Here is a 10,759-nt window from a genome sequence, read left to right as displayed (position 1 = left end):
TCTGTCTGTCTGTCTGTCTGTCTGTCTGTCTCTCTCTCTGTCTGTCTCTCTCCATGTCTGTCTGCAGGGCATGTCGGAGACCTTCTCCACGCTCCATGGTCTGGTGAACAAAGGAGTGAACGTTGTGATGGACATTCCCTACGAGCTCTGGAACGAGACCTCCGCCGAGGTGTCGGAGCTCAAGAAACAGGTGGGGGCCTTAAAGGGGCAGTGTGTAATATGACATCATCAAGAAAGTTCTACAAAGTTCTAGAATGCAGCGCTCCCTGGGTAACCCCAACCCTTTAGAATAATAACAGAAGCTACAGTGGCCTTCAAGGACAAGAACAATTCTGAATTTCAAACAATGCACCTGATGACATTCCAACTATGACACTTTCAAGATGGCGGCACTAGGCCTTGGTCCAAAATATGCAGAAATATGGACATATATGAGACCCTTTCTAAGGGAAAAAATAATAGTTCAAAACATTATTTTCAGCTATTACGCACTAAATTAAATGTACTTATGGATATTATAATTACTTTCTACAAAATCTGCTGGGAAATAAAACCCAAAATTCTACACACTGCAGGTTTAATTTATTAATCACACAAAAAATGGTTTTATCATTTCGATTTTAAAATTATATTGATTTTTCCTGCTAGTTATATTTCTCTTCTTTTATTGGAACTTAAAGGAATACTTCACCCATACGGAACCGGGGTTCTATATCATAAAAAAATCGATACCCTACATTTTACCATCTGTGATGTCACACATGGGAAAATGTAGGGTTAGACAGTGAGACCATAAAACACTCTTTCTGCCTTTTCTCAGGCTAGGATGAACTGATTTCTAAAATGTTTTGCACATTTATACTCCATAGGATAGGAAAATCTTTGCTTAAAACATTTTGTGGGCGACTGTGGCTCAGTTGGTAGAGCGGGTCGGCCGATGATCAAAGGGTTGGTGGTTCGATCCCCACCCTGCCACCTGTGTCATAGTTGTTGTGTCCTTGGGCAAGACACTTCACCCACCTTGCCTCGTGTGAATGTCGATAGTTAGCCTGCTGCTATCGGTGTGTGAATGGTAACGTGGGAAAGGAAAACAGGTCTCCCTTGCAAAAGAGTCTTCGGTCTCAATGGGATTTACCTGTAGAAATAAAGGTTAAAAAAAAATTAAATTTGTAAAATGATTAATTTTATTTGTGTGTGTGTGTGTGTGTGTCTGTCTGTGTGTGTGTGTGTGTGCCTGTCTGTGTGTCTGTCTGTCTGTCTGTCTGTCTGTCTGTCTGTCTGTCTGTCTGTCTGTGCCTCTCAGTGTGATGGGATGGTTGAGCAGTATGAGGAGGTGATTGAGGATTGGTACAAAGGAACTCAGGAGGAAGACCTGACCACGTACCTGTGTGAGAAACATGTTCTAAAGGGACAGGACACAGGTAACACACACACACACACACACACACTCACTCACTCACCCCGGAATTCCACTGGCTGCGGGTGCGGTGTCCAACGGTTTTGCTCCGTGCGCTCACGTCCGGCAATACCCACCGGCTCCGTTTTCAAAGCAGGCACGGCCAGCTCCGCTGAACAGCTGGAGTCGCGAGAACGAGGAGTTCCCGCGGTAATAAAAGTGACGGGCGATCGCTCTTGATAATATGATTCTCCTATATGGTATTTACACAACAACGAACGCACGGAAGGTTATTGTTCCCATCCGAACGAGTAAAAGAACAGTGGACATGCTTGTATGTGTCTCTGTTTTGAGAATGTCACCTGCAGTGAACACCGAGTGTCTTATTTTGAAAATTAACCGGAGGTTTTATTGTTTTGTCGGCGCTTGTGTTCCTGTCTATCTCGATGTGTTCTGTGCTAAATTGATGCGGTGAGCTCAGGCATCCGGCAGAAATAGAAGCACTGCGTATTTCACCGGAGAGCTGGAGCAGCAGCGGAGCAGAGAGACGGCGCAGCGGGCGTGGTGGAAACTCACCCACTGACTGCTCTTAATTCTATTTTTGTTTCTGCCGTGCTGGAGCGGAGAAGGACCGGAGACGCAGCCGGTGGAATTCGGCCTTCACTCACTCACTCACTCACTCACTCACTCACTCACTCACTCACTCATCACTCACTCACTCACTCACTCACTCACTCACTCACTCACTCACTCACTCACTCACTCACTCACTCACTCACTCACTCACTCACTCACTCACTCACTCACTGTTACAGCCATTCTTAAGTTAAATTATTGTATTAATTGTTGACTGTTTATTTGGGTTAATTGAATTATTATATGGCAGGGGGCGTGGTTTGGGCCAGCTGTTAATTGCACTGGAGAATGGTAGCCTGGCAGTCCAGCCAAGTCACGACATGAGTAGGAACTGTGGTGGAACATAATGTTGACCACTTTAAGCCACTTGAAGTTAAATGTTTGTTTTCGCCAGCAACTTAAGCTTTTTCGTTTAGTTTATATTTATTTGTTATTTTGCAAACCTTTTTGTTCGGCAACTTTTTGGATGCAAGAAAACTACGTTTCGAAGTGCGTATCTCAAAAACACCACAGTTAATGCCCCGGAGGCATCATCGTGTAGGATGCCGTGACACACACACACACACACACACACACACACGTATACCTTCTGCTGTACGTCCAGGTTTTTTCTTAGCAGTAGAATCAACAACTGAAACATTTCTTGGGCTTTGAGCTCCTGCACCAGTGTCGGGGTTATTGTTAACACCAGTTTGTAAACGCTGCCATACTGAGAAATGCAGAGAGAGTTTTGTGCTTAACAGCTCGTTTGGCGATGCCTTGAATGAAACCCGACATTCATTTACTGTATATAAAGAAAGTTACACACTGAAGCTTTAAGAAAAAACACTGCCAGTGAACAGGCACGCTTTATTTATGTGATACATTTAGTGCTTTTATAGGTATTCAAAGTTTCTTTTCTCTCTCTTTAATCTTATAATTCTTCCGCCATGTTCCCCTGTGTCCAGCCTGCCTGAGTGAGGACTGGTCCAAGAAGAAGGGAGACTCTATGGCCATCGCGGAGGAGAAGAAGAAGAAGAAAAAGAAGAAGGGACCAGGAAAGAAGGTATAACTGAGTTTGTCCGAAAAAGGAGTGAGAAGAAGCCAAAAGCCTATGTATTCCCCCCCCCCCTTGTTCAACTGATTGTAATCATCTGTTAAAGGTGCAGTGTGTAGAATTTTGGGTTTTATTTCCTAGCAGATTTTGTAGAAAGTAATTATAATATCCATAAGTACATTTAATTTAGTGCATAATAGCTGAATTTTTTTTTTTTTTTTTTTTTTTTTTCCCCCTTAGAAAGGGTCTCATGTATGTCCATATTTCTGCATATTTTGGACCAAGGCCTAGTGCCGCCATCTTGGAAGTGTCATAGTTGGAATGTCATCAGGTGCATTGTTTAAAATTTAAAATTGTTCTTGTCCTTGAAGGCCACTGTAGCTTCTGTTATTATTCAAAAGGGGTGGGGTTACCCAGGGAGTGTTGCATTCTAGAACTTTGTAGAACTTTCTTGATGATGTCATATTACACACTGCACCTTTTAAACAACTATTTACATAATGCACATTCAAATTGTTTATATTTAAATAAACAGTTTGATTTTTTTTATTGGATATTTGAAATGTCTGAAATAAATTCAACCATTCCATCCAGGTGAAGAGCCGGAGTGACGAGTCGGAGACGGACGGAGAGAAGACCAGCAAGAGGAAGAAAGACAAGAACGTGAAGAAAAAGAAAAAGGGCAAAGGGGCCACCGCAGCCACCGAAGACATCCAGCCTCCGAGGCCTCTTTCTGGGCATAAGAACGAGCTGTGAGCCCCCCTAATGCTGGTTCTCAAGTCATTTCTTTTTCTTTTTTGTTGTTTAAAGGGTAACTATGCAGTTTCAGAGGAGGGGGTTTGTTTACATTCATGGAGCCTGCAGTTAGTTTACTAAACATTTTTTTCTATATGGAATTCTTAGTATTGAATTATTCTATCATCAAAAATCAAATTATTTTGAGGAATCTGCAACCAAACGTAAAACTAGAATATGTTTGTAAACCAAACTGTGGGCCCTGCTGCTGTAAACAACAACAGTGAAACAGTAACTTTTCAGGAAGCTTCCTAACTTCAAACAGTGTTCCAGGGATCTACATTTTCCCTGTGAGGAAAGTTTGTTTATTCAGTTATGAGAATATAGCTTGGAAAATTTTTCACTTCTCTGACACACACAAAGTTACACACTGCACCTTTAAAAATAATGTTTATCTTTATTTAATCAGGCAGTACATTAAGAAAAAGAAAACGTATGAACACAGACGGCCTGGAAAAAAACTCGTAGCTTCTGTAAATGTCGTTACATTCTAAAATTACATTTTTTTTAAACTGGTTTTATTAAATTATAATTTTTTTTTATGCAGACAGAAAAGACAGAATAAGTAGACACATACAATACACACACAAACCCCCCACCCCCACGCCCCCCCCTCACACAAACAGACAAGAAATACAAAAAAAAATAAAAAATTGTGTGAATTTTCGAACTCATTTTTCAAACTGTTACATGCGGCAGTTTTGACTCATATTTTTAGTTCTATGATCATATTGTTAACTCTATGATCTGGTATCTGATGACACTGTATATGACAGGCTTTAAAAAAACATAAAATGAGTCTTAAACATCGCATTTTGTTGCAGAAATTCACATTATCCTCAAAGAAATGTGCAAGCTACCTAAACCACTTAAGAGTTATAAATCCAACGCTGGTGTTACTTTCATACTTTTGACGATCGTTCCTATCAGTCACATCAGTCTCTCTCTCTCTCTCTCCCTGTCTCTCCCTCTTCCTCTCTCTCTCCCTCTCTCTCTCCCTCTCTCCCTCTCTTTCTCTCTCTCTCTCTCTCTCTCTCTCTCTCTCTCTCTCTCTCTCTCTCTCTCCCTCTCTCTCTCTTCCTCCCTCTCTCTCTCTCCCTCTCTCTCTCTCTCCGTCTCTCTCTCTCTCTTTTCTCTTTGTAGATGTAAATTTTAAGAAGTGCAGCTTTTAAAATTCTAATTCTTTATTTTAAAACAAGGGGACATTAATTAATTAATTAATTAATTAACTTTCTTTAGAGGATTTGTTTTTTTCCTTAAATGTACCCGATTTAACTTAAAGGCTAGTATTTTTAATTACATTTTTAAGATTATGTTTTGGAATTTTTTTTTTATTTTAATCTGCTGTTTCTAAGCATCCTAAAGTGTGCACACCTTTTTTTTTAAACCTTTTAATGTGAATGTGTTTGTTTGTTTAATTGTATTTTGAATTCATTAAGTTATTTTAATTTTTTTTATGATATTTCAAATTGCTAAAGAAATCTTCCCTCTTACCTGCTCATAAAAATGCATTGACTAGGTACTTTTTTTTGTTTTTGTAATTTTTTTACTTTATAACTTTCAATGTTTTTTGCTGTAAAGAAGCTGCTATTTAAGGTGTGTGTGTGTGTGTGTGTGTGTGTGTGTGTGTGTGTGTGTGTGTGTGTGTGTGTGTGTGTGTGTGTGTGTGTGTGTGTTGACAACAAAAAGGTAGCGATGAAGGTTTATGTGTGTAGGTTTTTTGGATTTCTGTGTGTGTGTGTGCGCGTGTGTGTGTGTGTGCGTGTGTGTGTGTGTGTGTGTGTGTGTGTGCGTGTGTGTGTGTGTGTGTGTGTGTGTGTGTGTGTGTGTGTGTGTGTGTGTGTGTGTGTGTGTGTGTGTGTGTGTGTGTGTGTGTGTGTGTGTGTGTGTGTGTGTGTGTGTGTGTGTGTGTGTGTGTGCGTGCGTGCGTGCGTGTGTGTGTGTGTTTTTAACAGATTTTTATTCTGAAGTAAATGCTGGCTGTTTTAGTGAAATCGCTTTTTTGAAAAATAAATATGTTTGAAAATTCTGTGAAGTCTGAACAACTGATTATTTCCACGTCTCTAAAGGCTCAGAATTATCAGTCACTATATATATAGGGGAAGGTGGGGTGATTTGTGCATTTTGGAAGTTGCAAAACCCCTTGTTTCTAGAAAACCGTGGAAGAAATTGGAAATGTGACCACATATTTAAGAAGAGCCATCCATTTGACTCATCCTGTAAAGAAGGGAGACACAAGGAATAAGATATAAGCACATTTAAGCTCAAAAAACTGTGTTTTGCCTTTCAAAGTAAAATTTCCATGATCAAGGTTTTTTGATTATTGTGTCTGAACAATTATAGACACGTTTGAAAACATTTGACACATGTTTTAGTGCTTTGGTATGCTACACTTTGAGTCTATACAGTTAGCACGATGTCAGCCCTAAATTGCTGCATCATGCCTATTATCCAAAATTCTGGGGATGGGGTGATTTGTGCGCAAGGGCCTGGGTGAGTTATAAGTAAGTAAGTAAGTAAAATGTATTTATAAAAGCACATTTATGACAGTTTGCACTGTCCAAAGTGCTGTACATAGTGCATTCAGTAGGTAAACAATGAAGGTAAAATAACTGTCCTGTCCTCTCCACACGCCTTGCATGGATATACAGGTGGATAACTCCGTCCCAATCACCACCACGTAAACAGAGGCTTCCAGTTGAAGTTCTTTATTGTAGTCATTGATTGGCCATAGGAGTAAAACTACAAAGAAAATACAGTGTAAATAAATATGTCCACATACACGTTCGTATGTATGCTAATACGTGACAAATAATATGTAGTAATACAGCAAACATAAATTGTATCTACATTAAATCCAAAGTGTTAAGATATTGCTAAACATAATGTGACACGTGAAAACACCACTTCCCGTGTCCGTTAATAAACACTTTAAACATGCTTCGATCTACAAAATATAACTCAATATAAATAATAGATGACCCAAAAGATTGATAACACATACCAACGATTCTCTCTCGGACGTGAACGCCTGGATGATAATGGATATGAACATGTGCTTCCTCTCTCTCATATCTAAGATGGAGGACTGCCTCATAGTAACTGATGATGTAACTTCTGGTCACATGACCTGAATCTCCACTACACAAACTCACCAGTAGGAGGTGCCAACACAGGAAACATACAACTGATTAACAAGGCAACACACTCCCCGTCTGGTATCCCTAGATACCATAACATTTCCACAAACCACCTCTAAAGGAGGAAATCGATCAAGCCTGTTCCTCGGGAGAGAACAGCAGAACCACTTCAGCCACAGGCCTGAGATACAGCTTCGGTCCATCTTGTCTGTAGATCTTCACCTCGACTTTACGGACTCTTCCGTCCTTGCTGGGGAACACCTGAGATATGACTCCCATAGGCCAATCGTTTCTTTTAGACTGGCTATCCCTCATGAGAACCACCGAACCTGGAGTGATGTTCGGTTTGTCAGACGTCCATTTCCTTCTTGCTTGCAGGGTAGACAAGTACTGTTTGCGCCATCTGTCCCAAAAGGTATCGGCCAGGCTTTGCACTTGTCGCCACTGTCGCTTATGTAGGTTCTTGTTGTCACCTGGAGGGATGAGATGAGGACCGGTTTTCTGCGTCAGCAGTGTGGCAGGACTGAGGATGAATGGATCTTCTGCATCTGTGGAAACAGGTACTACAGGTCTGTTGTTGACAATTGCCATCACCTCAGCCATAAAGGTGGTGAGCACCTCATGAGTGAGCCGGGAGGTCTGGGACTGGAGAAGCATGGAGTCGAGAATTCTGCGGGTGATTCCAATCATCCTCTCCCATGCCCCACCCATATGGGAGGCATGAGGCGGGTTGAACGTCCAGGTGCAGCCCTTTTCAGAGAGGTACCTCTTCACCATATCCTCATCAACATTAGAAGGGATTCCTAGCTCCTTGCACGCTCCGATGAAGTTGGTACCCCGGTCTGAGCGGATGTGCTTGACCGGCCCACGGATTGCCAGGAACCTTCTCAGCGCATTTATAAAGCTGGAGCTGTCCATTGACTCTATAACCTCAAGATGGATAGCTCTGATGCTCAAACAGGTAAATAGGACGGCCCATCTTTTACTTTCGGCATGGCCACCCCTAGTACGACGTGCTGAGACAGTCCAAGGTCCAAAGACATCAACACCGACATGAGTGAAAGGTGGGTCCATGCTGAGTCTATCCAGAGGTAAGTCGGCCATTTTCTGGACCTCACATGTACCTCGTAGCTTACGGCAGGTGATGCACTTGAAGATGAAGCTGCTTACACACCTTTTGGCCCCTACAATCCAGTAGCCAGCTGAACGGACTGCGCCCTCAGTAAAATGGCGTCCTTGATGTTGTGACTCTGTATGATAATGTCGCACAAGAAGGGATGCAACATGATGACGTCCAGGAATGATTAAGGGCCTTTTCTCCTCGTATCCCAAATGTGACTCCCGTATCCGTCCTCCAACCCTCAAGAGACCATCCTCATCAATGAATGGATCCAACATCCTGAGAGGGCTGCTCTTGGGCATATTTCTTTGATCCTTGATGCAATCGATCTCTTCAGCATAAGTTTCCTGCTGCACCGATAGAATGATGACATTTCTACTCTGCCTGAGTTCCTTCACTGAGTATGGTGTTCCACTGTGATGCCATTCTATGGAGGTACGGCCAGGATCTTCTGAAGCCTTCTTGAAGTGGTAGGCAGTGCGTCTGAGGAAACAGATGCCACGACTAAGAGCCCTCCAAGTCGAAAAGCGTTGAAAACGCTGGGATCCAAGTCGGCTGTCATCGGTGGTGGAGGCAAGCACTGTTACTTGGGTGCGCAGGTCTTTATCCTGTCCTGGGTCTACTAGCTCAAACACATCTGTCTTGAAAGGTGTTTCCTCTGGTTGAGACAGAAACTGAGGTCCGGTAAACCAGCTTGTGTACTTCAGACGAGCTGCATGTACAGACCTTGTGGCGTGGTCCGCAGGATTGTGCTCAGTAGACACATAACGCCATTGCTGTGGCTTTGTGCTCCTTCTGATCCTTTGGATCCTGTTGTGGACATAAACATGGAATCTCCTTTTCTCATTGTAAATGTAGCCCAGGACTACTTTGCTGTCAGTATAAAAGGTGAGTGCATCAAACTCAATGTCGATCTCGGAAATGATGAGTTCTGCCATGCCCACAGCCAGCACTGCTGCACACAACTCTAACCGAGGTATAGTTTGTTCTGGCCGTGGAGCCAATCTTGCCTTGCCTAAAATGAACCCTGTGCGGCAGTTACCTTCTGAATCTGTGACTTTTAGATAGGCAACAGCACCTATTGCCTTGTTCGAAGCATCCCCAAAGACACAGAGTTCTCTGTGCTGCGCAAGGGCTGGAGACACTTTTGTATATGGCCTTGGAATGTTCAGGAGCTGCAGCTCTTTGAGGGACTCTCTCCACTTTTCCCAACTTTCCTGTCCATCCGGAGACAATGGAGCATCCCAGTCACTAGTCTCAGATGAGAGGTCTCTAAGCAAAGCCTTGTATGGTGACTGGAGCCACAAATCCTAAGGGGTCATAAAGGCTGTTGACTGTTGCTAAAACTCCTCTGCGAGTGAAGGGCTTCTTTTCTTCTGCCACTTGGAACAGGAAAGTGTCGGTCTTCAAGTCCCAGCAGAGTCCAAGGCTGCGCTGTATAGGTAAGGGGTCGACGCCAATTTCCAGATCCTTCAGATCGTTGGCGTGATCTTCGATGGGGAATGCCTCCATGACTTCTCGGCTGTTCGAGGCTATTTTATGTAGCCTGAGGTTGGAGCAAGCCAGCATATTCTGCGTTCTCTTGAGCAAATCAATGGCAGCTTCCTTTGTGGGGAGAGACTTCAGTCCGTCGTCAACATAAAAGTCTCGATCGACGTACTGCCTGGCGTCTTTGCCAAACTCTTTCTCTCCTTCTTCTGCGGCTCGCCGGAGACAGTGAGTGGCAACGGCTGGCGATGGACTATTGCCGAAGACATGCACTTTCATGCGATATTCCACGATGTCTTTTTCCAGGTCGTTGTCCCTGTGCCAGAGAAATCGTAGGTAATTCCTGTCTTCCGGTCTGACAACGAAGCAGTGGAACATCTGTTGTATGTCCGCTGTGATGGCAATGGAGTCCTTTCGGAAACGAATCAGTACCCCAAGGAGACTGTTATTGAGGTCTGGGCCAGTCACAAGTACCTGATTCAGTGAGACACCTTTGTGTTGAGCACTTGAATCGAAGACGACCCGGATCTGGCCTGGTTTCTTAGGATGGTAAACTCCGAAGCAAGGTAAGTACCAACATTCTTCTTCCGTTTTAAGTGGAGGAGCTACCTCTGCATGGCCATTCTTGAATATCTTTTCCATGAAAGAGATAAAATGTTCCTTCATCTCAGGCTTCTTGTTAAAGGAGCGGTGTAGTGAAGACAAGCGATCAGCTGCTTGTGACCTGTTGTTGGGAAGGCGTCTCCGCGGCTCTCTGAAAGGCAAGGGAGCTACCCAGCTATTGTCCTCATCTTTATAGACTCCCTGTTCCATTGTCTTCTGAAAGAGCATATCTTCAACAGAAAGGCCTATTTTGTCATCATCTTTTGTCTGTCCAAAGACATGACGTCCCAGATGCTCTCCGTAGTCCTCACATGTGGGAGCCTCCACATGGACAGGTGCAGGGAGACTTGTGGCCTTGTTGTCATATAACTTCTCCTTCACAACATAGTGGTTAGGACATGGTCCAAAGACAGAATGGCGTCCATTTTCCAGAGTGTTGGTAAAATAGGTGCTCACAGTGGCTGGCTTGTGGACACTTCCAAGACAAACATTACCAACGATAACCCATCCCAAGTCCAGCCTCTGGGCATAGGGTGAATCATGTG

General features: G+C 43.2%; 1 protein-coding gene across 1 annotated transcript in view; it reads left to right on the top strand.

Moving 5' to 3' along the window:
• cnpy3 (canopy FGF signaling regulator 3) overlaps positions 1 to 5,892 on the top strand; it is a 9,830-nt gene extending 3,938 nt beyond the window's left edge. Inside the window, exons 4-7 of the mRNA XM_080052008.1 lie at positions 68 to 190; positions 1,304 to 1,421; positions 2,980 to 3,077; positions 3,663 to 5,892. Coding sequence (XP_079908134.1) covers positions 68 to 190; positions 1,304 to 1,421; positions 2,980 to 3,077; positions 3,663 to 3,824 — 501 coding nt within the window. The 3' untranslated portion in view covers positions 3,825 to 5,892. The remainder of the gene's footprint in view (positions 1 to 67; positions 191 to 1,303; positions 1,422 to 2,979; positions 3,078 to 3,662) is intronic.
• The last annotated feature ends 4,867 nt before the right edge of the window (positions 5,893 to 10,759 follow it).

This window comes from Ammodytes marinus (genome assembly GCF_949987685.1).
Source record: "Ammodytes marinus genome assembly, chromosome: 23".
NCBI classification, from domain to species: domain Eukaryota; kingdom Metazoa; phylum Chordata; class Actinopteri; order Uranoscopiformes; family Ammodytidae; genus Ammodytes; species Ammodytes marinus.
The sequence above is the reverse complement of the archived record's forward strand: the minus strand, read 5'-3'. Positions and strand labels throughout refer to the sequence as shown.